This window comes from Prinia subflava, chromosome 23, assembly GCF_021018805.1.
Source record: "Prinia subflava isolate CZ2003 ecotype Zambia chromosome 23, Cam_Psub_1.2, whole genome shotgun sequence".
Classification (NCBI taxonomy): domain Eukaryota; kingdom Metazoa; phylum Chordata; class Aves; order Passeriformes; family Cisticolidae; genus Prinia; species Prinia subflava.
The window spans coordinates 3307940-3334672 of NC_086269.1; the positions used below are offsets into that span (position 1 = coordinate 3307940).

Genomic DNA, 26733 nt, shown 5'->3' on the forward strand with positions numbered 1-26733 from the left:
ACTCAGCTCCCTCTAGAGGCACCAACCCCTGCGCGGGGCAGCGCCGAGCACCGGGGGCTTTTTGGGGGGTTCTGAGGGCTCCTGAGGGGGGTTCGGAGGATGCTGAAGCATCTCCCGACCCCGGAGCGCTGCGAGGCTCGGGAGGTGCCGGCTGCGTGGTTGGCACCGCACAGCCCGTGCCAGCCCCGCTCCCTCCCCGCCGCGCTCTCCCGGAGATCTCCCGCTCCTCCCTGGCTTCTCCGGCGCTTTTCGGAGCTGTTCTGGAGGGTTGCACCTTCAATTCACCCTCTGCCTGTTCCCCGGCCCAGAGCTCCGCTAAAGTAACGATTTTAAAGAGCTCCTGGTTCCGGGAGGGAACTTGTGTTGATCCGGCAGAAAAAAAACCCCAAAAATTCACCGGTGCTGCTGCCAAGCGCCTTAGGGAATTCGAGATGCGCTGAGATTTGGGGAAATCCCAGCGGCTCGAGGAGAGCACAGATATGTTCAGCCCTGGAGGGTTCAGCAATCTGCCCCGGCCGCTTTTCCTCTCCTCGCGCCTTGGGACGCTGCCAGGGACGCTGCCGGGGCCGGAAAATGCCAGATAAGCAGAGCTGCGGGGCTGGGCAGAGCCTGGCTGCTGATTATGGCATCACCTGCCTGCCCCATGCAGGAGAGCCCCGAGGGCCCCGCGGGATCTCCTCTGGCATTTGGGAATTCTTGGTTTGCCGGCTGAGCTTTTCCAGGGAAAACCCTGGCTGGCAGAGGGTCCTGCTCCGGCTCCCTCGGAGGTTTGGGCTGCTGAGGGTGGGGCTGCACTGACGGTGAAAAGCAGGGGAAAAAAAAAGGATTCTCACAGTGGCTGTGGGGACAGGGACAGGGGAGAGGTGCCCCAGCCTGAGCTGGCCTTCAGGGAAGGAGGATCACCATGGAGCAAGGAATCAGCTCACGGGGACTGTGCCCACCAGGCTGGCAGCAAGGGGGCTGCCATCCTCCCAGTTGTGCCCACAGAGAAGGTCCTGAGTGGGGGTCGAGTTCCCACCTCCAATTTTAATTTTTGGGGTGAGTTTTGGGGGTGAATGTGGCTGTTTGGGCCTGATGTCCCTGACTCTGGGGGACCCCAGTGACCCGTGCTGGTGGTGGCTGCCCTTGTGCACAGCCAGGTGAGCTGTGGCCAGGTTAAGGTGTCCTGACTCCTGCAGGATGAGTCCTGTGCCTCTGCCCACCCCCTTACATCAATCTGGGTTGCTCCTGGCCGTTCCTTCCTGCCAGTTTGGATTTAACATCCCCAGGATGATCTGGGAGAACTTCTGCAATCACAAACCCCATCTCAGCCCTTCCTCCCTGCAAACCACTTCCCTTCCACCTCCAGCGTGTTGCACAACACCTCTGTGCTCTGGCTGTGGAAATCCAGCTGGGAAAGAGGCACTGAGCAGCCAAATCCTGAGCAAATCCTTGGAGTGAACCGCCTGTGCCACAGGCAGCTCTTTTTGTGGCGCATCGATGCAGAAGTTTCCAGCTGGAAACCAGAATTCCTCCAATGATGACTCTGACAGGGCTCGTGCTGCTCCCACTGAGCAGCAAAAGGTGTGGAAAATGAACTGTGTGGGATTGCTGGACAATTGTGAGTGCAGAGTTTGTGGGGACTGAGCCGTGGGTGGGCAGTGGGGACTCCCCGTGTCTGCCAAGGGCTGGAGAGGGTTGGAGATCCCAGGGAAACCGGTGGGATCAAAGAAAAGAGCAGCTCTGTATGGGAATGGTCAATGTGGACACCAAGGAATGATGGTGGGATGGAAGCATCCAGGAGATCGCTGGAGGGGCGCAGTAAATCCTGCTTGCAGCTCTGCCGAGCAGCCAGCCCGTGCTGCTGCAGCGCCTCGGGGATGTGGAATCAACAACTCCCAGCCCTGGATTTGCGATCACCGCTGCCGGTGTGAAACGCTCGCAGCTTTCACCAGCTCCTCCTTGCAGCAGCTCCTTTGGCTGGGGAGGGGAACAGGAGAAAAAAAAAGGAAATGTGTTTGGTGTGGGAATGTGCAGCAGCCGTGGGGATGGGGCCGCTGGATCGGGGATCCTCGTGGGGTTTTGGTGGAGGCTACATCTGTGCCAGGGCTGGGAAAAGGGCTGGGAAAAGGGCTGAGAAAAGGGCTGGGAAAAGGGCTGGGAAAAGGGATGAGAAAAGGGCTGGGAAAAGGGCTGGGAAAAGGGCTGGGAAAAGGGCTGAGAAAAGGGCTGGGAGAAGGGATGGGAGAAGGGCTGAGAAAAGGGCTGAGAAAAGGGCTGAGAAAAGGGCTGGGAAAAGGGCTGGGAGAAGGGGGCTGTGCTCAGCTGTGCATCCCCAGCCCTGCCGAGGGGCCAGGCCAAGGTGAGAACTCCCTTGTCGCCGGTGCTGCCGCAGGAAGGGAACGGGAGCGCGCAGCTGGAAGGTGGGAGAATCTCGGCTTGGAGCCGCCGGGATGACGCGGCAGTTTTAGATGAGGGGGTTTGAGGGCAAAGAAACCATCCTGCCCCCGAGGCAGGGCTGAGCCGGGCGAAATCCCGGAGCACAGCAGAGCTGGGGCCAGCAGCGGGACCGCAGAGCTGCTCTGGCCGTGTCACCGCAGCCACGGGGACACTGGGGGGGAATCCTGCCCTGCCCGAGGCTGCGCTCCTGGAAAACAGCGCTGGGAACTCCTGGAAAACAGCGCTGGGAACGTGCCTGAGGGGGAAAGGAGGAGCGGGTCGTGGTGTTTGCCCTGTCAGGGTGACACAGTGGTGACAGGAGGGGCAGGTGACACTGCTGGGATGGAGATTTTATCCTCCTCGGCTGCTGGAGGAGCTTCCCTGAGCCTTCCCCTTGCTCCCACCTCCTGTGCTGGGTGAATCTCAGGGCTTGGCCCTGGTGGGGGTGGGAATGTGGCAGGGATGGGAATGTGGCAGGGATGGGAATGTGGCAGGGACTGAGCCGCTCTCGGTTTTGGGGAGGCTTCACCTCTGTTCTGGCCCCGCTCCCGGCTGTGCCTGTGTCCCCCTGCCAGCCCTGTCCCCTCTGTGCTGTCCCCCAGCCCTGTCCAGCCCCTGTCACTGCCCCAGGCCTGCGGCTCAGGGCAGTTTGTGTCCGTTGTGTCCATTTGAGCCACCCGCTGGCAGCGATGGCCACCCCAGTGACCACCCCTGTGACCACCCCAATGGTCACCCCAGTGGCCACCCGGGCTCCCAGCCAGAAGGAAAGGGAAGGGAAGGGAAGGTTTGGGAAGGGAAGGTTTGGGAAGGGAAGGGAAGGTTTGGGAAGGGAAGGGAAGGGAAGGGAAGGGAAGGGAAGGGAAGGGAAGGTTTGGGAAGGTTTGGGAAGGGAAGGGAAGGGAAGGTTTGGGAAGGGAAGGGAAGGGAAGGGAAGGGAAGGGAAGGTTTGGGAAGGTTTGGGAAGGTTTGGGAAGGTTTGGGAAGGTTTGGGAAGGTTTGGGAAGGTTTGGGAAGGTTTGGGAAGGTTTGGGAAGGGAAGGGAAGGGAAGGGAAGGGAAGGGAAGGGAAGGGAAGGGAAGGGAAGGGAAGGGAAGGGAAGGGAAGGGAAGGGAAGGGAAGGGAAGGGAAGGGAAGGGAAGGGAAGGGAAGGGAAGGGAAGGGAAGGGAAGGGAAGGGAAGGGAAGGGAAGGGAAGGGAAGGGAAGGGAAGGGAAGGGAAGGGAAGGGAAGGGAAGGGAAGGGAAGGGAAGGGAAGGGAAGGGAAGGGAAGGGAAGGGAAGGGAAGGGAAGGGAAGGGAAGGGAAGGGAAGGGAAGGGAAGGGAAGGGAAGGGAAGGGAAGGGAAGGGAAATCCTCCCCTCACCCTTGAGGCCTCGTGGGCTGTCTGGTGTTTGTGGGGAGGAGCCCTGAGGAATGAGTGGATGTGGAAAACACCCCGGGGGTGTGGGAGGCTGAGGCACCCCCCAAATTCAGTGTCCAGCACGCCTGGAATGGGTCCCTTGGCTTAGGAATGGGATCCTCTTCAGCCACTCCTGGGAGAAGTTCAGTTCCCACGCGAGGGAGGGGAGGTGACAGCTCGGGGGAGTCACCCTGGGGGTTTTGGGGCTTGTTTTGATCAGCAGCTGAAGGCTCAGGGCCCCCAAAAGCAGAGAAGAGGCTCTGGAATGAGAGCAGACAGCAAAGGGCTTCAGATGAGGTCGGTGAGAGGATGAGGAGAGCAGGGGATGCTGCTGGGGAGGGCCCCAGTGCCCCCAGGCCTTGGGGAAAATGTGAGGATGGAGAAACCACGAGCAGAACTGATCCTGGCTCTGCCCTGCCAGCGCCTGTGGCCTGCCAGGGGTGTCCTGGGGGTTCTTCCATCCCTCCACAGCTCTTCCCAGCTGAGCAGGGAACAATCTCAGGATGCTGCTGGTCAGCTACACTTGGCTTTTGGGACTGCCTGTCCCAGTTTGCCATCGGTGCCAGGGGACATCTGGGTGACAAAACGGCACAGCAGGGGCGGGGGCAGAGGGACAGGATTTTTTCCCAGCTCAGCTGCCGGTATCAGTTACATCAGAGCCGAGCTGTTGTACAGACACTTTGTCAGCACTGACATCATCTCTTCCCCATTTTTATTTTTTCCACTGCAGGCTGCTGCCCTGGGAAGTGTGAAGGGAAGAGGAGTCGCTTCTGAGCGGGGCTGCTGCTGGCCCTGTACACCCCTGGGACGCGCTGCCGCCCAGGAGGTGAGCCAGGACAGGGATAAACTGCCAGGGGACAGGGTTAGACAGGATTTTAGTAGAAATTCCTTCCTGTGAGGGCCTGGCACAGGGTGCCCAGAGAAGCTGGGGCTGCCCCCAGATCCCTGGAGGTGCCCAAGGCCAGGCTGGAGCAGCCTGGGGCAGTGGAAGGTGTCCCTGCCATGGCAGGGGTGGCACTGGGTGAGCTTTAAGGTCCGTTCCAACCCAAGCCATCCGAGGGTTCTGCGGCTCGGAATCTCCTCGGAGCACCAGGTGGCACTGTCCGACTTCCCACCGAGCCGAGCTGAGCCGGGCCAGCCCGGCTGGGAGGCGCAGACACCGCTGGCTCCGGGCCGGGGGACAGCGGGGACAGCACGATGGGACAGCGGGGACACCGCGATGGGACAGGAGGGGCCGGCTCTGCACGGCTCAGAAGGGTTTTCCTGAGGTTTTGGGGGGTGGATTCACCTCCTGCACCCTCAGCAAATCCCAGAATCGCAAAAACCCCACCCAGCAAACCCCACCCAGCAAACCCTTGTTGTTCATCAGGTTTGTCCCAGAGTTTCCTCCCGGTTCCTTCTGGGGGTCCCAAGGGGGACAGGGCACTGTCCCGTGGTGCCACCTGTGTCCTGAGGGGGACAGGGCACTGTCCTGTGGTGCCACCTGTGTCCCAGGGGGACAGGGCACTGTCCCGTGGTGCCACCTGTGTCCCAGGGGGACAGGGCACCTGTTCCGTGGTGCCACCTGTGTCCTGAGGGGGACAGGGCACTGTCCCGTGGTGCCACCTGTGTCCTGAGGGGGACAGGGCACTGTCCTGTGGTGCCACCTGTGTCCCAGGGGGACAGGGCACCTGTTCCGTGGTGCCACCTGTGTCCTGAGGGGGACAGGGCACTGTCCCGTGGTGCCACCTGTGTCCTGAGGGGGACAGGGCACTGTCCTGTGGTGCCACCTGTGTCCCAGGGGGACAGGGCACCTGCCTTGTGGTGCCACCTGTGTCCTGGGGGACAGGGCACTGTCCCGTGGTGCCACCTGTGTCCTGAGGGGGACAGGGCACTGTCCTGTGGTGCCACCTGTGTCCCAGGGGGACAGGACACCTGTCCCGTGGTGCCACCTGTGTCCTGAGGGGGACAGGGCACCTGCCTTGTGGTGCCACCTGTGTTCTGGGGGACAGGGCACTGTCCCGTGGTGCCACCTGTGTCCTGGGGGACAGGGCACTGTCCCGTGGTGCCACCTGTGTCCTGAGGGGGACAGGGCACTGTCCCGTGGTGCCACCTGTGTCCCAGGGGGACAGGGCACTGTCCCGTGGTGCCACCTGTGTCCTGAGGGGGACAGGACACCTGTCCCGTGGTGCCACCTGTGTCCCAGGGGGACAGGGCACTGTCCTGTGGTGTCACCTGTGTCCCACGCCGGGGTTGTCACCCTGTGCTGGCTCTGGGCTCTGCAGGAGCACTGAACGTGAGGCTTGGGGCACAGCCAAGCGCTCCTCACACGCAGCAGATTTCTCAAATTGATGAACAAACCCCGCCAGATCCAGGCCCGGTTGCTGTAGCAGCTCCTGGAGCGCGCTGGGCGTTCACCACGCTGTGTTTGGGAGCCCAGGGCAGCCAGCACGGCCAGCCCGTGTTTCCCAGGCCTTGGAAGAGCTGCCAGGCTGTTCAGGACAAAATTCCTTACAAATCCACCTTGGATAATCTGCTGTACAAACACGGGCAGGCGGGGGAGGCTGGGGGAGGGCTCAGAAATCCCCTCAGGTGGGAAATTCGAGCCATCCTGTGCCGGGGGCGAGTCCTGAGCCTGGGGAGGCTCCCAGATCCTCGGGGTCCTGCACGGTGAGTGCAGAGGGAGGGGGCTCGGAAGGTCCTGCAGGTCCGTGGTGATGCAGCCCCGCGGTGTCTGGGTGGATTCCAGCCGGGAATGCCGCTCCAATGCGCTTTTCCTCCCCCTGTCTGTCCTTGATGGGTCTCTCTCTCTCCTCCCCGAGGTTTCCTGAGGGAGGAGGGAGCAGCAGAAGATTTTGGCTGCTTCGGGAGAAGCTGGGCACAGCTGGGAGCTGGGCACACGGTGCCACTCGGTGCCACCACTGAGGCGCGTCCCTCCCTCCCCAGATCCAGCCCCGGGAGCGGCGGGGGCGGCTCCCGGAGCTGCAGCCCCCGCCGGAGCCGCGGTCGCCGCCTCTGCCCCGCTCCCCGCACCGGCACCGGCCGGACTCGGGCTCGGCCCCAGCCGCTCCTCAGCTCCGGCTCTTGCCTCTTCTTTTCCCTCGGCTTAACGAAAATACCAAGTTTTCCTTTTTGCTCCCCCCTTTCCCATTCCTGGGGAAGGACCCTTGAGCCTCCTCCAGCCTCCACTGCCACGGCTTTGGCTGGAATATTTTATTTTATTTTATTTTAGATGAAGCGTTTAGTGTGACTAAAACATTCTCACTTCACGCCCTTGATTATTCCCTTTTCTTTATTAAACAGCTCTGTGTTGAATTATTTTCCCTCCTTTCCCAACCCTTCCTCCCTCCAGCTTTTTTATTATTTATTCTCTGTGGCTTCTGAGGGCTTTATTCATTAATTTCACGGCGAGAAGAGGCCACACTGCAAAAGGATCCGTGGGATCTGCTTGGCTGGGGGCGATCTCCATCCCATGGGGTTAAAACCTTACAGAACTCTGTGAGAGGGGTCGGTTCCCATCCCCGTGGGCTGGAGAAGCTGCAGCTGCCTCATCCCTGGGAGTGTCCAAGGCCGGGCTGGACGGGGTTTGGAGCACCCTGGGACAGTGGAAGGTGTCCCTGCCTAAGAACAAATCGATTTTTGGGGTCCTTCCCAATCCAAACCTTTAAGAGACACCCCTTCCCTTTCCCCGGGGTGCAGCAGGAGCGCCCCGTGCCCACAGCCTCACCCGCCGTGCCCTGCCCCGCTGGCAGCCGTGACCTCGGAGCGTTCCCAGCGCCGCGCTCACAGGCCGGAGGAGCCGCTGGCAGCGCGGCTCCTGCTAATCTGGGAATTGTATGCCAGGAAACGCACACCCAGCCGACCTGGACCTGCCGGGACAGAGCCAGCGCAGCGCTCCGCCGCTCCCCGGGCTTCCCCCCGAGCGCCCCAGGGCAGCCTCGGAGCGGTGCCGGGGCCTCGCCCGCTCCTTCCCCGGGGTTGGGCACCTGCTCCAGGTGCGGGGACAGAGTTTGGTGACGCCGTGAGCTGCTGGGTGCTCTCCCAGCCGCCTGGGGAGCGTCACAGAGCAGAGCTGCAGCACCCAAACTGCCCTGGGCAGCCTGAAACCAGGGCTGTGAGAGAAATGCACTCCCTGCTCACCCCCAGGGTGTTTGATGTGGGCCCTGACAGCGGCGAATTCATGCAGCCAGCGTTGTTTTCCTCCCCTGGCAACAGCCCCTTCCCGTGATGCCTTCCCGGGTACCAAAACCGCCCGTCCTTGACACATCCTTAGGAGCCTTGAGCTCCAAATAGACTCCAGCTCTGTGCAAAGCCGCCCGAGATTTCCCGAAGCCGAGGGCTGGAGAAAAGCGTGGGTTTTATTTATTATTATCACTCAGCCTCTGCCGGGGCGAGTGTCAAACACGGCCGAGGTGCCGGGGAGGAAGGCTCTGACCCGGCTGAGCCACCCGGGGCAGCTCCTTGCGGGTTTCTGGGCACACCTGTGGGCAGCAGCCGGTGCCATCTGTGCGGGGAGCCTGGCAGGGCCTTCCCACGGTGTCACCGAGCTCCTCCTCACCGAGCACAGACACCCGGGCTGTGCCCTCTGAGGTCCCTTGTCACCCTGGCACAGCTCGATGTGACGCTGCCACCTCCTGCCCGGCGGTGTTTCCAGGCTGTTCACAAACAGGGGGAGCTGCTCACGGACTGCTGGGTGGAAAAGCCTCGGCCAGGCTTTCCCTGCACCGATGGAAAAGCAGGATCCGGCTCTGGAGAGCTCTGTGGAGGTGCACGGGATGGCTCCATCCCGTTTCCATCACCCCGCTCCTCACTGCAGCCTTGCCCTGAGCCCCGGGGCTTGTTCAGCTCCTGCTGCACCTCCAGCAGCTCCACCAAGCCCAGGATGCTGCACCAACGTGGAGGGAAAGGAAGGCCTGGAATAACGTCCAGGCTGAGATTCACAGGGCTCACGGAGCTGCTGCAAAGCTGCATTAGAAGTGCGAGCCACTCGGATATTCCGGCGATCCGAGGCAGCAGAGGAGGATATTTGAAATGAAATATTCATGGGGATCCTCAGCCTGGGAAAGCGATAGAGCTCTTCTGCCTTCTGTGGACTCACACGGATTTATTTTTTATTATGACCCATTTGTAGGATGATGGGGCCGAGAGGCTCCAGGCAGTCTCCTCCAGCTTCAGATCCCGTTTTTTTGGGTTTTTTTTAAATTCAGGTGCTCTAAAAGCACAGAACAGCTCCACAATCTGTGGCCCAAATTCCAAACCGCTAAGGATGTAGCCTGGTATTTCTGACACACCAAACCTGGGCTCTGACACAGGCAGAGGAACAGCAGTTCCTCGCTGCCCTGGCAGCTCAGACAGGCCACAGGGTCCCCTCTGTGCTACTGCCACTGCCCTGGGGTCCCCTCTGTGCCACTGCCACTGCCCTGGGGCCACAGGGGCCCCTCTGTGCCACTGGTACAGCTCTGGGGTCACGGTGTCCCCGCTGTACCACTGGTACTGCCCTGGGGTCCCCTCTGTGCCACTGCTCTGGGGCCCCTCTGTGCCACTGGCACTGCCCTGGGGTCACGGTGTCCCCTCTGTGCCACTGGGGTCCCCTGGGGTCCCCTTGATGCCACTGCCACTGCCCTGGGACCACAGTGTCCCCTCTGTGCCACTGCCACTGCCCTGGGGTCCCCTCAGTGGCACTGGCACTGCCCTGGGGTCACGAGGGTCCCCTCTGTGCCACTGGCACTGCCCTGGGGTCCCAGTGTCCCCTCTGTGCCACTGCCACTGCCCTGGGGTCCCCCCTGTGCCACTGCCACTGCCCTGGAGTCACAGGGTCCCCTCTGTGCCACTGGCACTGCCCTGGGGTCCCCCCTGTGCCACTACCACTGCCCTGGTGTCCCCTCCGTGCCACTGGCACTGCCCTGGGGTCACAGGGTCCCCTCTGTGCCACTGGCACTGCCCTGGCTGGCGAAGGAACCATCATCAAACCAACAAAGGGCGCTCACAGCCCCGGAGCAGATGGGAGAAATATTTGCCAAACAAAGGCTCTATTTTCAAGGAAACCCTCTGCCTTTCTGCCTCGAAGACAGAAATGATTCAAGCTCTGGCGCAGGCGGCCGGGGCGCCGTGGGTAGGAAATTCTCCTGTCATGGGCTGAGCGGTTCTGCCGAGGCTGCAGCGGGAGCTGGGGCTGCTTTTCCAGGCAGAAACCATTCCTGCTTTTCATCTGGGAATGACCTGAATCCCTCCAGGTGCACCTCTTTCATCCCTGGAAGTGTTCCAGGGGAGCTTGGACTGGGCTGGGGGAAGGTGTCCCTGCCCATGGCACAGGATGGAACTGGGGGATCTTTAATGTCTGTCCAACCTGTCCTGGAATATTTCCAGGGATGCATCCACACATCCAGCCCTGCTCAGCACAGCAAAGAGCTTTGTGCTCTGCTGGTGGGATATGAAATACACTGTAATGTCACCTATAATTCTTAAAATAAAGCGCTTGTGTGGTTCCCTTTTTTCTTCCCCAGCTGTAAATTCTGCCCAGCTCTGGCTCTTCCCCCTCCTCCTGTGCCTGTCCCGGTTTATGGCACGGTCACAAAGCGATCGATTTACATGCCAGGTCAATAAAGAGTCGCTCCCAGCCCGCGCTGTCGCTGGTCCCTTGTCCCGGTGACTCAGACGAACATGACTAACTCTTCCCTCTCCAGCAAACAGCGATCCCGGGCTCTGCTCGGCGCCGCCGGGAGCTGCCGAAGAACCGCCCTGGCACGGCGTGACTCATCCCGGGGAGGTGATGTCCGCCTGCTCCGGCGCTGCTCCAGCGCTGCTCCGGTTCTGCTCTGGTTCTGCTCCGGCTCTGCTCCGGTTCTGCTCCGGCTCTGCTCCGGTTCTGCTCCGGCTCTGCTCCGGTTCTGCTCCGGCGCTGCTCCGGCGCTGCTCCGGCTCTGCTCCGGTTCTGCTCCGGCTCTGCTCCGGCTCTGCTCCGGCGCTGCTCCGGCTCTGCTCCGGTTCTGCTCCGGTTCTGCTCCGGCTCTGCTCCGGTTCTGCTCCGGCTCTGCTCCGGCTCTGCTCCGGTTCTGCTCCGGCTCTGCTCCGGTTCTGCTCCGGTTCTGCTCCGGTTCTGCTCCGGCTCTGCTCCGGCTCTGCTCCGGTTCTGCTCCGGCTCTGCTCCGGCTCTGCTCCGGTTCTGCTCCGGCGCTGCTCCGGCGCTGCTCCGGTTCTGCTCTGGTTCTGCTCTGGCTTTGCTCTGGCACTGCTCCGGCGCTGCTCCGGCTCTGCTCCGGTTCTGCTCCAGTTCTGCTCCGGCGCTGCTCCAGCTCTGCTCTGGCTCTGCTCCGGTTCTGCTCTGGCACTGCTCCGGTTCTGCTCCGGTTCTGCTCCGGCGCTGCTCCAGTTCCGTTTCCCCCGGGAGCGCTCCCGGGGCTCAGAGCACCCAAGGGAACCTCGACGGTCACCGGGGCAGCCGGCCCGAACTGCGCCCCCATGGGCAGCTCCAGCTCCTGGGGGGAACAAAAATCCCCCAAATTCACCCCAAAATCCCAATGTTTGACACCAAAAATCCACTGATCCCAAAATCCCCGTGTTTGACCCCAAAATCCACTCATTGACCCCAAAATCCCCGTGTTTGACCCCACGGCCCCCACGCGGCTCCCCCTGCGCTCCCGCCCCACAGGAGCTGAGCCCGGGCCTGGGAATCACAGCCCAGGCTGGATGAGCTGAGCCTGAGCCTGAGCCTGGGAATCACAGCCCGGGCTGGATGAGCTGTGCCCGGGCCTGGGAATCACAGCCCAGGCTGGATGAGCTGTGCCCGGACCTGGGAATCACAGCCCGGGCTGGATGAGCTGTGCCCGGGCCTGGGAATCACAGCCCAGGCTGGATGAGCTGTGCCCGAGCCTGGGAATCACAGCCCAGGCTGGATGAGCTGTGCCTGAGCCTGGGAATCACAGCCCGGGCTGGATGAGCTGTGCCCGAGCCTGGGAATCACAGCCCAGGCTGGATGAGCTGTGCCCGAGCCTGGGAATCACAGCCCGGGCTGGATGAGCTGTGCCCGCACCTCAGAATCACAGCCCAGGCTGGATGAGCTGTGCCTGAGCCTGGGAATCACAGCCCGGGCTGGATGTTGTCCGTCCTCCCGGGGCTGCTGGCGTTGGTTCCTCCCCAGCGGGATTTGGGAATGCTGGGAGGGTTTGTCCACCTCTACTGGGGTTTGCAGCCAGCCTGGGCTCACCTTTCAACATGGTGGGGGTGATTGGGAGTCAGGATTCCTCCCAGCTGGGCTTGGGAGTGAGGATTTCCCTCTTAGCTGGATTTGGGAGTGAGGATTCCTCTGACCTGGGCTTGGGAGTCAGGATTTTCCTCAGCTTTGCATGGGAGTGAGGATTCTCCTCACCTGGGTTTGGGAGTGAAAATTCTCCTTGCCTGGGTTTGGGAGTGAAGGTTTTCCTCACCTGAGTTTAGGAGTGAGGGTTTTCCTCACCTGGGATTGGGAGTGAAGATTCTTCTCACCCGGGTTTGAGAGTGAAATTTCCCCTCACCTGGGCTTGGGAGTGAGGATTTTCCTCACCTGGGAGGCTCAGCCACGCCCCTGAGGGTGGAAACACTCAGGATGAGCCTTTGTTTCTCCACACCCAGTCCCCAGTTTGAGGTGATGGGATACGGACACAGAAGGAATAACATGGAAGGAATTCCTGCCTCTGAGGGCGGGCAGGCCCTGGCACAGGGTGCCCACAGAAGCTGTGGATGCCCCTGGATCCTGGCAGTGCCCAAAGCCAGGCTTGGAGCACCCTGGGACAGTGGAAGGTGTCCCTGCTCATGGCATGGATGAGCTTTAGGATCCTCCCACCCCATCCCTGACCCTGCAGCAGAGCGTGCAGGGTGCCCAGGGCACTCCTGGGGCTCCAGCAGGGCACGGGGTCCCTTCCAGCCTTGCCCTGAGCATCTCCAGTGACATCATGCAGGGACAGCCTGGCACCCCCTTTCCTGACATTGTCACCCGGAGGAGCCCGGGCATGGTGTGGGCACCCCATGCCAAGGGGAGCAGCGTCTGCCTGTCCCCCCACCCCTGGGGACATGCCCAGGGTGACAGGGGCGGTGGCCTGGCGCAGCCACGGAGGCAGCAGGCTCTGCTGGGCCACTCTGCTCCCAGCCTGTCACTCAGCAGGAAGGAGGGCGTGTGGTTTGCTCAGCCAGGGCTGTAATTAGGCTGATTGGCACTAACTTGCCTCAAAACGCCGGGGAGGAGGGGAGAAACCACAGCTCAGCCATTTTATGTGGGATTTTACAGGGAGAAACGGAGCCAGGACAGGGCTGGCTCTGCCCCTTGTCTCTGTGACATTCCCCCGAGCCCTTTCAGAGCACACCAACCCCGAGACGAGCTCCACTGCTGAACCCCTGCCTCAAACCTGCCTGGCACAGCATCCCCAAAGCCCAGCTCAGGCTGGGCTGGGGCTGAGCCTGCCCCGGGGCTGGCAGGGCACCGCGGGCGGCGTGCCCGGGCTGGAGCAGGAGCGCGTTTCCTGCCAGGCTCTGATAAGCTGTGCCTCCATTCACGGCTGTGCGCTGACCACAGGCCACATGAGAGGGCCGGCGTGGCCCGCTTGGGAGCAGAGGAAACGCGGCTTGGCCTGGCAATCCCTGTGCCAGGGGCTGCTGGAGGAGAGGCCGGGCCTGGCAGCGCCAGCAGGGGCTGTGCTGGAGCCCTCTGGGTTTCCTCAGGGGCTGCGGGATCTGATTCCTGCTTGGAAAATCTGCCCGTTGGAACCTTGGAAACTCAGATTTTAAGGTTTTAGTAGTAGTAATATATATGGGGCAAGATGGAGGATTTGGGGTGTTGGCTAAGCCCTTCTTCTTCACCTTCTTCTTCTTCATTTTGGGTGGTTTTTTCTAATTGGGTGAAGAAGGTCCGCATTGCGGGCCTTGGGTGGTCATTATTGGATTAAAAGTATAAATAATATAGGTGTCACCTCATTATTGGATACTTTATGCTTAAGAAGATCTTGGAAAGAGTTAGAGGCACCTCCATTTTCTACCTTGTTAGTTAGAGCTCACGGCTTGTGAGACCGTAATGTAGAAAAGAGTTAATAAACACCGAGTCCAAACACAAACTGCGACTGCCGTGTGTTAATCCCGGCTCTAACATGAAGAAAAGAAGATAAGAAATCCACAGTCATGGAATAGATTTGGGTTGGGAGGGACCTCAAAGCTCATCCCATGGCACCTCCTGCCACTCATCCAGGCTGCTCCAAGCCCTGTCCAGCCCTGGTGGCACCGCTCTGGGCTGGGTCCTGCCCTGATGTGCAGGAAAAGGCCTTGGCTGGATAAAGGAGGCTTTTCCTGGGATGTAAATGGTGTGGGCACAGCTCTAATGGGCAAAAAAGGAGCCAGTCTGGAGGATTTTGCAGGTGGCTGCACACAGGTGACACCGGAGGGGCAGGGCAGGGGTGCCAGGTGAGCCAGGAGGGCTGGGCAGTGCTAAAGCTCTCGGGGAGCTGACGGAAGGGATGGGAAATGAGGAACAGAGCTCTTCCCTCACCCATCCTCAGCCAGGCTGAGGGTACAGCTGGCAGCCCCAGCCCCTGCCCCACCCCCCAATTAACCCGTGTTTGCTTATTAGGGGAGTCACAAGCCTGTGCAAACACTTCCATTTGCTCGCGATAAAGCCCAGGGAGAATAAAACCCCTGCCCGTGAGGTGTGGCCGGGCCCCGTGGGCTCCTCCTGGGGGTCTGGGGCTCCCCAGGGCCACCTGCCGAGGCCTGAGCAGCCCTTGTCCCGTGTCACCCGCTGGCTGTCCCCAACCCCGCTGCTCCCACGCGCCCGCGGCGTTTGTCCCCAGCTTGGCCCGGTGTCGCTAAGAGCAACTGCTAATTGTTCTCGCGCTCTGTACTATATTTAATTCCCCACTATTATTTTTTCCCCTTTTAATCATAAAAAGCCTAAATTTCCCTCGGGGAAGGTTATTGGCTCGAGTGTGGAAATATACCTGCGCCTCGCATGGCGCTGGGCCACCGGGGCTTTGGCTGTATTTTTAAATCCAAGTACAAAGTGTCTTCCACGCCAGCGCCGTTTAACCCTTCCCGGGAGGGAGAGTGGGAGGAAAGGAGTGTGAGGGGGGGTGTTCTCCCCTTTTTCTCAGCTCCTGCATGGAGCAGGATGGGTTTGGATGAGGAAGCAGCGAAGTGGGCAAGGAGAAGCGTGGGATTTGAGGAATTTTGAGGAATTTGCCCTGTTTCCCTCTGGTTTTCCCTCTCCCAGACCCACGAGGGCGTCGCGAGGTGGCCCCAAGCATCTCCTTCCCAAACCTCCTCCCTCCCGCCCTGTGGGGGTGTGTGTGGGGGGAGGCTGGGGTGCCCCGAGGTAACCCGGAGCCTCTCCACCTTTGAGGATGTGGGCCAAAGTCATCCAGTCTGAGAGCTATTTCAGGGGAGCGCGGCGCTCCCGCGGGAGCCGCGGCACAGGCGCCGCCGGAGCCGGCCGGGCACAGATGGGACAGGCGGGAGGGAGCTGCTCCCGCCTCCTCCGTTAATGAACCCACCCGAGGGGGCTCAGCCCTTCCCCCGCAGACCTTGGGGCGCCTTTCCAGCGGCTGCTGCAGGGGGAGGTTTGGGGGTTGCAGCTCAGAGCGGGTTCAGGGCTCGCCCTCATCCCTGTGGATGTTCTGAGCCCAAGGAGAGATTTTGTTCAGCCCTGGCTGCTCTGAAATCCTCGCTCAGAAGGAGGAATGCGATTGAAAGAGGCCTTTTTGTTTTGGCCTGGGGTCAGGCCTGGTTTCATCCATCCCAGCCCTGATGCTGCTTCTCTCTGGGGTGGGATGGGCAGCAGAGTGAAAGGCTCTGCACGGGCTTTGTGCTGGGTCCGGGGCAGCAGCGGGGTCAGGGAGCTCCCAGAGCCAGCAGGATGAGGGGACAAATTCCCCTCCTGGCCCAGGAACCTCCCTCCTGTGCCTGACCCTCAGCAGAGCCCTCGCTCCCTGCTCTGCCCGGCACAAGGGACCAAGTGTCTCCCTCCCTGCTCCTCAAACAAAGGCAGCCACAGATCTTTTTCCCCTTCTTCTTCTTCCAAATGGTTTCACCCTTGAGTTGCCGGCCTTGGTTTGGGATTCCTGAGGGGACCAGCGGGCAGAGGGGGCCCTGGCAGGGCGCTGGAAGCTGCTTGGGCACCCCCCACACCTGCTCCATCCCCTCCATGGATCTGCTCCCAAAGCACCTGGACAAACCTGAGCTCCAAGCGGGCTCCTGTGGAGCTTTTGGGGCGAGGATAGAACCCCTGGTGATCCGTTCTGGGCATCCAACCCCATCCCAGCGCAGGGAGCAGGGTGGGCAGGTAAGGGGAGCCGTGCCAAGGGCGCATCCCGCGGGCAGGGCGGGGGCCTGGGGCAGGGAGGGGACCCTGCAGCTCTTTCAAAGGAGCGATTTCAGCATGGGAAAGGAATGCGGCTCCCGGCCCTGCCAGCGATGGGATGGGATGGGATGGAGGCCGTGCCTCAGGAATAGGGATGATTTCTGCTGGCCTGACTCACTGGCAGCCTCCTCGCAGCCGCTTCCTCTCCAGGAGGCAGAAACTCCCAGTTTTTATTTATCACAGGACTTAAAGTAGGGGCGAAGGAAGGAAATGTTCTTATTTTTAACTCCTCTGAGTCCCTGGGGCCTGGGCCACCCCTGGCATAGCGAGGTGGCCACCAGGAGCATCTCGGTGGCCAGGGCTGCCCCTCACCTGAGCACTGAGCCCATGCACAGAGTGTCCCTGCAGGCTGGGAGCACCCGAGGGACCCTGTGCAGAGTGGGGTCAGCAGGGCAGGCAGGGGGGTGGCTCAGTGTGGGCACAGCCACAGAGGGCAGCTGAGAGCCACTAAGCCCCAGGGAAAATTCATTTCTCTTTCATTGAAGCCACCTGCCCGTGCTGCTGCTGGTGTGGGGACAAACCTTGGTGTCCTGCTGGGGTCCCTGTGTGTGCCCCCCAAAGGGACAGAGTTGTCACCATTCCTGCAGTGCTGGGGGTCCCTGTGTGTGCCCCTCAAAAGGACAGAGCTGTCACCATTCCTGCAGTGCTGGGGGTCCCTGTTTGTGCCCCCCAAAGAGACAGAGCTGTCACCATTCCTGGGGTGCTGAGGGTCCTCCTTTGTGCCCCCCAAAGGGACAGAGATGTCACCAATCCCAGGGTGCTGGGGGTCCCTGTGTGTGCCCCCCAAAGGGACAGAGCTGTCACCAATCCCAGGGTGCTGGGGGTCCCTGTGTGTGCCCCCCAAAGGGACAGAGCTGTCACCATTCCTGCAGTGCTGGGGTCCCTGTGTGTGCCCTTCACAGGAACAGAGCTGTCCTGTCCTGGGCTGGAGGACAAGGAGGGTTTCACCCATCCCAGCTCCATCCAGGCAGGATTTGGGGCTGTTGTGTCACCATTCCCAAGGCTCAGAGTGGGCAGGGCGACACCCCCGGGATATTTTGTGTTCCTCACCCTCAGCTGAGCTGGGACACAGCCCCGAGCACGGGCTGGGCACTGTCCCCACCCCAGGGGTGCCGTGGGTGGGATGGAGGCTTCCAGAGACTCTGAGTGGCAGAGATCGGGCCAGGTGCCCGTTTGTTCAGTGCCACGGGGCTTTTTGCCCTGCCAGAGGGTTTTCCTTGCCCGGTGAGGCCGCTGGCCCTGGCACAGCCACGGTGCCCCCAAGCTGAGGCACCGCTCGTGTCTGTGCTCAGCTGATCCGGGCACGAAGTTTTGCTCTTTGGTCCTTGGGGTTTTCCTTGTGCTCCTGTTGTGAAACCTTCATTTGCTTCTAAAAGCAGTCAGGTTCTTTTTTTTTTCTCTCATGATCTTCTCTTTTCCCCCTCTGTCGCCCTGAGATAAAGGCTTCTAAATTTGTCCTGTGCTGAAAACGCAGCTAATCCTGATGGACCTGAATTCGCATCTCCCCCCCAGAGGAATTGCACTAATTTTTTTTTTTTTTCCCCTTTGTTCTGCCAGGGGACCTGTCCGTTTCCTAGTGGAAAGGAAAAAAAAAATCACTATTTAGGGCAAGGTTTATATTCCCGAAACCTGTGTTTGTTTGCGAGAAAAGAGGACAGGAGGGAAATAAATGAGAAAAGCATCATGCTGCTTTTTTTTTTTTTTTTTCTTCTTTCCCTCCCAATATTGTTTTCACAGCAGGCAAGTTTTAATTAAAGTGCAGAACTGGGTCGCTTGTGCTGTCCAGAAGATGCTCTGAGGACGTGGTCCTTTCCCACCAGTGTTAATTTGGGAGCAGCTGGCCCAGCCCGGAGGTGTCGGAGGCTCCTCAGAGGAGCGCAGGGACAGGGTGGGCTCTGCAGGAGGGGCCGGGCGGTCTCTCCTCCCTGCCCGCAGCTCCTGGCGGTGATGGAGGGGTTGGATGTGACATTTTGGGCGCTGCCTGAGCTCCGTGCCGCTCTCAGGGCCGGGGTGTCACCGGGTTTGGCACCGCGGCGGGGACAGGAGGGGACGGCGGCGGTGAGAGGCGAGGCAGGTGCGAGCCGGCCCAGCCCGGAGCTGGCAGGAGCCACCCGGGCTTCAGGAAGCCGCAAGTGCTCGCCCGGGGCGGAAAAATCCACCGAGAGCCGCCTTGGCCTCACCTGGGGCTCTCCGTGCTGCGGGGGATCCTGGAACGCGCAGGGACGGGGACAGGGACAGGGACGGGGACCTGCGGCTCCCGCGGTGTCACCCGAGGAGGGGACAGCAGCCAAGGGGGCGGCACGGGAGGCGCCGTGCGGGACAGGGGGAAGGGGCTGCGGCAGTGACCGCTGCGGGCGGTGGGTGGGGGGCTCCCCGCGACCCCCCGAGCGCTGCAAGCGGGGGAGCCGCGGGCAAGACCCCCGGGATGGGGGCTTGACCCCCGGGATGGGGGCTTGACCCCCGGGATGGGGACTCCGCGCTGCGCCCGAGGGGCGCTGGGGGGCTGCGTGCGGGGACCGGGGGCGGCGGAGCCGAGCCTGCCCGCGGGCACCGGGGCTCGCAGCCCCCGCACCCCCGGCCCCCCCCGACGGGAGGCGGGTGCGGGGGTGGGGCCTCTCGTCCTCCCCCCCCGTCCCGGGCGGCCCCGGGTCCCCTCCCCGCACGCTGCTGCCGGCGGGACTTCCTGATCCCGCCGCATTGGCCGCAGGTAGCGCAGCTGTGCGGGACGGGGCACGGACAGACGGACAGAGCCCATGCGGACCCTTAGCTGAGCTTCATCCCCCGCCCCCTCCTCCTCCTCCTCCTGCTCCTCGTCGTCTTCCTCCTCCCTCCCTGCCCGGCTCCCTTCCTGCCCGGCACATGTAAAACTTGTGCGTGGGGCTCCGCTCCCGTCCCGCTCCCGGTGCTGCTGGCGGCAGGAGCCGGGCTGGGATCGTCCCCCGGCGGAGCAGAGACCCCTCCGCGCCCCCCGGAGCAGGGACCCCCCGGCTCCGCTGGCCCATGCTGGATTTCGGCCCGGGAAGGTGACTGCGGGAGGAAGCGAAGCCGCGCCGGGTCAGAGTCACCATGAATGAGATGTCGAGTTTCCTGCACATCGGGGACATCGTCTCCCTGTACGCCGAGGGCTCCGTCAATGGCTTCATCAGCACCCTGGGGTGAGCGAGGGGCTCCCGGGGCCGCCCGACGGCGATTCCGGGATGGACGGGACGGGCCGGGACGGAGCGCGGTGGGAGAGGAGCCGGGAGGCTCCGGGGAAGCTCCGGGTGCTGCAGCGGGGACGGGGAGAGCTGCCGGGCAGGGGACGGGGGGTCCCCGGGCTCCTCACGGGCTCCAGCTGCTGTCAGGGGCAGGATGTGACCCTGGAGGGACCCTCTGCCCTCCTTCCCCTGGCCAGAAGCTGCTTCCCCCCATTTAGGGGCTGGGGGGGATGAAGTGGGACCGAGCAGCGCGAGGGGTCGGTGGGGTGAGGATGGGGACATGTGAGGGTGACAGCTCGGGCAGCCACGGCCCCTCCTGGGTCATTCTGTGCTCCCAGCCCCGTCCAGTGCAGCTGGAGGCTGCCGGGGGGACAGGCAGGGGTGGCTCCCGCTGTCCCCCTCCGTGTGACACACCGGGAATGGCTGCAGGGTCACTAAGCCGGGCTGCCCGTGGCTACCAAAGGCTGCCAGGGGACAGTGCCAGCTCCGGGCTGAGGCAGCTCCCTGGACGTGGCAGGACAGGCCGGGGGGTCTCTGCCCAACCTTGGGGACCTGTCCCGTGTCCCTCCTTTGTCCGTGTGGCTGCAGCAGCCCCTGGGCACAGCCAGGCCAGCGATGCCCCTCTGCACCCACCGGCCTGCTGGCACAGGGGACACGGTGGGTGACAGGGAGGGCTCCCACAGGGCCACCCTGGGGCACGGGTGGGTTTTTCCTTACCCTGACCCGGGACCCCACAGCGAGCCCGCAGCCCCGGGCCGGGGGGGATTTGGGGCCGCGCCAGCGCTCCTGCCCCGCGCTGCTGCTGCTACGTGTAGGAGAGGCTGAGCTCAGGCAGGAATGCTGCCTTGGATGGGATTCCTGGGGCAGGAGCTGCCCGGCTCTATAATCTGCGCTGAATGCACTTGCTCCCACACGCCTGTGGAGCCGCGCATACCTGCGCCCACACGCCTCCCCTCACCCGCCGCGGGCACCGCTGCTGCCCACCTGGCTGCCCAAAAACGGGGGGCAGAAATGCCCAGAATCCCAGAATTTAGGGCAGGCATTTCCTTCCAGCATAGGAAATGCTTTTAAAGGTAGGACAAAGTTTGGAATTAGCCCATCAGCACCATTTTGCCACATAAGTTACAATATGAGAACGCAGATTTCAGAAGGTGCTCCTCAACCTCGGAAGCAAGTCAATCTCTCGGCCCATCAGTGCCTGTCTTTTTGAGGAATTTGGCTTACATGTCCCGTGTGTGCAGCCACAGTGGCGGGCAGCGGGCCCTGCGGGTGCAGCCTGCCCGTGCCAGCCCTCCCTGCACCCCCAGGGGAGGTTTTGGAGGTTTTGGAGGGGTTGTTTTGGACAGGGCTCCTTGGAGCTGTCCCAGTGGCAGAGCTGTCCCGGGCAGGGGATGCTGAGCACTCCTCAGAGGAGGCTCTGCAGGGACCCAGCACTGGCTGTTGGCCCCAGAACACGTCCCAGCAGCTCCATTAGGAATGTGTGGGGTTTTCAGAGCTCCCTTTGCAGCTCTGGCCCTCACATCCCCCTTTTTGCCAGGTGTTTTTCCAGGTGTCTTCAGAAGCACCTGAAGAGCAGGGCTTGCTTGGGGAGTCTCTTCTCCCTGGCCCCAGCACATCCTCTGCTTCTGCTTCAGGCTTCTGCTTCCTGCAGGTTCTTTCTCTCCTCCCTCCTAAAATTGTTTTCCCTGGTGTCCTGAGACCTGGGAGACCCAACCACACCTTAAATCACTCCTGTGATAAGGGACCAGGTGACTCACCGAGGCTGCTCCTGCTGCCACAGGGACCTTCCTTAGCTCATTTGCAAGGCAAACAGCGCTGGCAGCCCACGAGGGCGCCCTGCGGAAGCGTTCCTGACATCCTTCCTTGTGGAGGAGCCGGCCCTGGGACCGCCCGGGCTCCGCAGTGGGATCCTCTCTCTATGGGGTGACACCGAGTGTCCCCAAGTGTTGGTCACCAGGGTCACATTAAGGTGTGACATCCCTGCGGAGCAGCCCCGGGAGGAGCCCTGCAGCCCCACCCGAGGCTCCTCTGCTCCCCAAATCTCTCTGTCGGGCCCCTGGGCACAAAGCTTCCCTTTCACCCTCTCTCTGCAGTGGGCGTTTGCTTGTGAGCAGGAAAAACCTCCCGGGACGGGCGTGGAGCTCAGGCTGGGCTGGGGGAGCGCCGAGCCGAGACACCCAAAGCAGCTGAAACCTTTGAGCCAGCCCAAAGCAGCGCCCTGGGAAGGGAGAACCGGCCACAGCGGCCTGGGAGTGACCCTGGGCAGGCTGGGGCATGGGATGGGCAGGCTGGAGTGGCCACAGGGGGTTTTGGGGACACAAGAAGCTTCCCGGGAGGATTTTGTGCTGCCCCATCCCTGCCAGGCTCCCAGAACCCTTCAGGAGCTCAGAACGGGCACTGGCAGAGGGGAAGGGTGGGTGACAAACCCAGCCGGGTGCCGGGCGGCTGTTTCAGGTGAAATAACACCTGTACCTGCGGCTGCAGGTGCATTTCGGGGTGGAGCAGCTCGGGGAGATGCAGTTGGTTAAAGCGTAACTGCAGCTCCGCCGGGTCAGGATGAACCCGTCCCTGCCGGGGAGGAGGAGGAGGAGGAGTCCGAGCCCTCCTGGCACCGGGACAGCACCAAAAAGCTGCATTTTTGTGGCTGCCCCGCTGGCTTCACCCTCTCCTCCCTGGGGCTGTGGGTGCCAGAGGGGCTGACCCGGCTCCGCGGCCAACAACGAACTCTCATCACCTTCCTCTTCCTCCTCCTCCTCCTTTTCCTCACCTTAGGGATTGCTGGGCTTTGTATTGGGGTTCTCCTGGCTCTGTTGGGATTCCCCTTCTCCCGGAGCCCCCCTGGACGTGCCCGAGCTCCCCTTGGCACGGTCTGTGCCACCTCTGGGGGAGGTTTCTGCCCAGCCCGGGGGCTCCAGCCACGGCCGTGCCCGGGGAGGGCTCGGGAGGGTCGGGCTGCCCCGGATCCTGCAGCGCTGGACGAGCTCCTTCCCCCTGACCTCGGGGAAGGCCAAGAGCGCTGGCCCCGGGCCAGGGAATCACTTTGTGCTCGGGATTTGGAAGCACCAGGAAGCCCCGCTGGAAGCGCGGCGAGGACTCCGGGGCTGAGAGCCGGCCAGATGCTCGCCTGGAGCTGGATCCGTGCTGGATCCCGCCCCTCCTGCTCCTGGGGAGGAATTTGGAATGGCAAAATAACATTCCATGGGTGCATCCTGCCTCCTGCCTCGCTCAGGATCCTCCTCCCGGTGCTTGGGAGTCAAGCCATTAAAAATTTTGCCATTAAAAGGTGCCCTCGCACATCCCCACTGCTTTTTAGGGAGCTTCCCTGGCCCATCCCAGCGCGGGAATGCCGGACATCAGCGGGAGCGTGTCCCGGCCCCAGCAGCCTCCCAGGTGGCTCATGTCCACTCTGGCAGAATCCCTTTATTTTTTATTATTATTATTATTTTCAGCAATATTTTAACTGAGGAACGTTCGCCCAGAGCATCAGTTTAATCAAAAGAACGCTTGGCGTTCCTGCCGAGCGCGTAATCCTGGGATTAAGGATGCTGAAAGTGCCTTGAGATCGTTAACTAATTAAGACTTCCAGGCTGGCAGGTCACTGTCTCTAATCCTGCCCGGTGGGTGCCGGGCACGGGGCAGAGCTGCAGCAGGGCTGAGTGGAGAGAGAATCTCCCTTTTTGTGCTGTTTTCTTCAGTGCTGAAAATAAACCTGGCACTTCTTCAGAGACCTCCAGCGACAGGAGTGGAGGATTTGGGGGTTTAACGTGCCCAGATGAACTGAGCCTTTCTGCCTCCACTGGCACCGGTGGGAGCTGGGGATTGCTGAGGGTCAGGGCGTCACCCCTGAGCCCCACCCGTGGGTTGGTGTCCTCAGCCCTCGGTGGTTTTTGCTCCCAGGCACATCCCAAGGGTTTCTTCTGCCCTGTCCCCCACCAGAATAAGAGAACAGAAACCAAAACTGCCCCCGAGTGACACCAGGGCTGGGCTGGGGTTTTGCATGGCCCCTGTGGTGCTGCAGCTGCTCCGGTTTTTCCCCTTTCCCTCTTTCTCTGCTCTCCCATGTCCCTTTGCCCTGCAGGGATCTGGAACATCCCTGGCTACTTCCCCGCTGTCACAACCCATGGAAAAGGCGTTTGGACATCCCCAAATCCCCTGCACTGCTGCCCACGGGGGTTTGCAAAGGCAGGGCAGCCCTGCCTGGCCTGGCAGCTCCTGGGGTTTTCCCACCCTTCCAGGTCTTTGCTGATCGTTTTGAAGCTTCTCCTGCCACCGGGCAGGTTGCTTTTCTCTCTTCGTGTGGAACCTGAGGCCGTTCGTTCTCCCCGGGGAGCCGTGAGGAGCACAGGGGTGTCAGAGCCCGGTGCCAGCCCACGCCCCCTCACCAAGGACACGGCGCTTCCCGGGGTCCCCATCCATCAGCACCGAGGCCAAATTCCTCCCTGCCGAGCCAAAGGAATTCTCCCCTCGTCCAGAGAGCGGCTGGGCTGAGGGAAAGGGGCTGGACCTGCCAGCGGGATGGATCTGCCCGGGTTTTAGCCCTTTGCAGGGCACCGCGTCCACCTCCAGCGATTTTGGGGTTGTTTGGTTTGCTGGGGACACCGAGAGTCCCTTGGGGGTGGCGGGGACAGCGCAGGCTCTGCTTTGCCTTTTCTCCAGCGATTTTGGGGTTGTTTGGTTTGCTGGGGACACTGAGAGTCCCTTGGGGGTGGCAGGGACAGTGCAGGCTCTGCTTTGCCTTTTCTCCAGTGATTTTGGGGTTGTTTGGTTTGTTGGGGACACCGAGAGTCCCTTGGGGGTGGCGGGGACAGCGCAGGCTCTGCTTTGCCTTTTCCACCCCTCGCTGCTCCGGGCTGTGCCTGTCCTGCTGTCCCAGGATGGATTCTCCCTCCGGGACAGCGCTGCGGGCGCATCCTCGCAGGTGGGGAGAATTCCCTCCGCTTCCCTCCGGCTCTCCCGGGCAGGAGCGGGGTTCCTCCTGCTGCTCCGGATTCCCGGGGCTGGGGAAAGCGGGAGAGCGGGTACAGCCTGTCCTGCTGGAGCACCCGGTTCCCTCGGGAGCCTCGCAGGGAGCACAGAGAGCCCCTGGGGTGATGCTCACCCCTCTGTGCTCTGGGCAGATCCCCCCGCCGGGCTCTGCTGTTCTCGGTAATTCCAAAAAGCAACGCCCCGTTCATCCCAAAATCAGCCCAAGGCCCAGCCCGAGGGATTTTGCACAATGCTGGGAAAACAGAGGTGGGCAGGGAGGAGACACGGAGCCGTGATCTGATGGGCAGAGGCTGCAGCTCTGATCAGATAATAATTAATAACTGGGTTTGGGGGGCCCTGCCACCCCCATCCGCAGCACCTGCACCCTCCGTGTCCCTGTGGGAAGAGTTCCCAGGAAGGGAAGGAGAGCTGGTGAATGGAGGCTGAGCTCCTCCTGCTTTTGCTGGATCAGGGGTGCAATAACAGAGCTCTGTGTGCCAGGGGGAGCTGGGCAGGGCACAGAGCCCTCGGTCACCAAGCAAAGGGCCCGGCGTGACTGCCACGAACCTTCCCTGGTCCTTCACTGCTGCACCAGCCCTGTGTGCCCGAGGGAACGGCGTGGAAAACCCCCATGGCAGCAGTGGGAATCGATGGAAGGGGTGTTCAGCCCCTGAAAAATATTTATGGGTGGGAAACAGGTAGGAAACAGGTGGGAAACAGGAGGTGCAGCTTTGGGTTTGGCGCTCTGGGCCAGGTGATGGTGGCACAACCACTGTGCAGGCTCAGCCCTGCTGCTCCCGACCCTGACCCTGCTCCTTTTTTGTCCCCCTCAGGCTGGTGGATGATCGGTGCGTGGTGGAGCCGGCGGCCGGAGACCTGGACAACCCCCCCAAGAAATTCCGAGGTGAGGCTGGGGCAGCACAGCAGGGGTGGCACAGGGGGACACAGCTCTGCACCCGCCGGGGAGGCGCTGGCCTGTCCCCTGTGCTCAGGATGCTCCACACTCAGGGAAGGGCCCTGTCCTGGCAGGATTTGAGTGCCTGGATCACACGAGCAGGGAGCTGGGAAATCTCCCCAAACCCGTGGCTGCGGTGTTGGATTTGGGGTTGGTTTAGGGCAGCTGCTCCTTTCATCCCCTCTGCTGTCATTTTATGTCTTCTGTCAAATAAGATTTTAAATGTCCATTCCCCACTCTGCCTTTTGCTGCCACAGGGGTGGCTTTTCTCAGGGGTGGCTTTAACAACACCCATGCCCCTCACTCTCCCCTCACACCCCAAAATGGCTCAAGACCAATTTTTCCCCTCTCTCAGGATCCCACCAAGCAGTGACCTTGCTCTCCATGGGAGTTATTGCCAGTAATTTATTCACCAGCCTAATTAACGACCCTCCCAGCACCTCCAGCATCCCCCAGCCCTGTGCAGCTCCATTCCCGGACCCCCCTGGGGCTGGATGCTCAGCACCCATCCCATCCCCTGCCCGGCCTCGTGTGCCTGGGCTGAATCTCTTTTCCAGGCGCAGGTTTCTCGGCTCAGCCCCGCTCCTATCAGGATATCCAGCTGTTTGTTTTAATGGCCGGAAAGGTAGAGCTCTCCCTGCTCGATAGCCATCGCCTGCAGCGAGGTGGAAACAACGGCCCGGGGCTGTTCCCTGCGCCTGCGGGGGATTTTCATGCGCTTGTCGCCGTCCCCACATCCTGTGGCCGGACCCTGCCCTATCCTGAGCCGTGCACGGGTCGTGCCGGGGCTTCCCGAGGGGAAAACAGGACCCTCCTCCCTCGGAACGGCCCTTTGGAAATGCCAGAACCCACCTGGGAGCCGCTCCTGCCGCGGCTCCTCCGAGATGCGCCCAGCACCTCTGGGTTCTTTGATTTTTATTTTTTTGCCCTTTCTCCTCCCGCCGAGGCTCTTCCCAGCCCAGCTCGGGCGTGTCAGGAAAAGCTTCCGCCCTCCCAGGCAAGAGGGCAGCGGGACCCTCAGTGTGCCACTGCTGTCCCCAATTCCCCGAAGGGAGTCACCTGGAGATTTTGCCCCTCAGACCTCTCTGGGTGGGAAATTTTGCCCCCAAAGCCACACTGAGTGGAAAATTTCGCCCCTCAGACCTCTCTGGGTGGGAAATTTTGGCCCCCCAAGGCCTCTCTGGGTGGGAAATTTTGGCCCCCCAGACCTCTCTGGGTGGGAAATTTTGGCCCTCCAGGCCTCTCTGGGTGGGAAATTTTGGCCCTCCAAGCCTCTCTGGATGGGAGGTTTTGTCCCCAAAGCCACTCTGGATGGGAGGTTTTGTCCCCAGAGCCACTCTGGATGGGAGGTTTTGTCCCCAAAGCCTCTCTGGATGGGAGGTTTTGTCCCCAAAACCTCTCTGGATGGGAGGTTTTGTCCCCAAAGCCACTCTGGATGGGAGGTTTTGT

At 61.7% G+C, this 26733-nt stretch overlaps 1 protein-coding gene across 1 annotated transcript in view; it reads left to right on the forward strand.

The window, feature by feature from the left end:
* The first annotated feature begins 18879 nt into the window (after positions 1-18879).
* ITPR3 (inositol 1,4,5-trisphosphate receptor type 3) overlaps positions 18880-26733 on the forward strand; it is a 41421-nt gene continuing 33567 nt past the window's right edge. The window contains exons 1-2 of the mRNA XM_063418508.1: positions 18880-19322; positions 25163-25233. Of these exons, the coding sequence (XP_063274578.1) occupies positions 19234-19322; positions 25163-25233 (160 nt within the window). The 5' untranslated portion in view covers positions 18880-19233. The remainder of the gene's footprint in view (positions 19323-25162; positions 25234-26733) is intronic.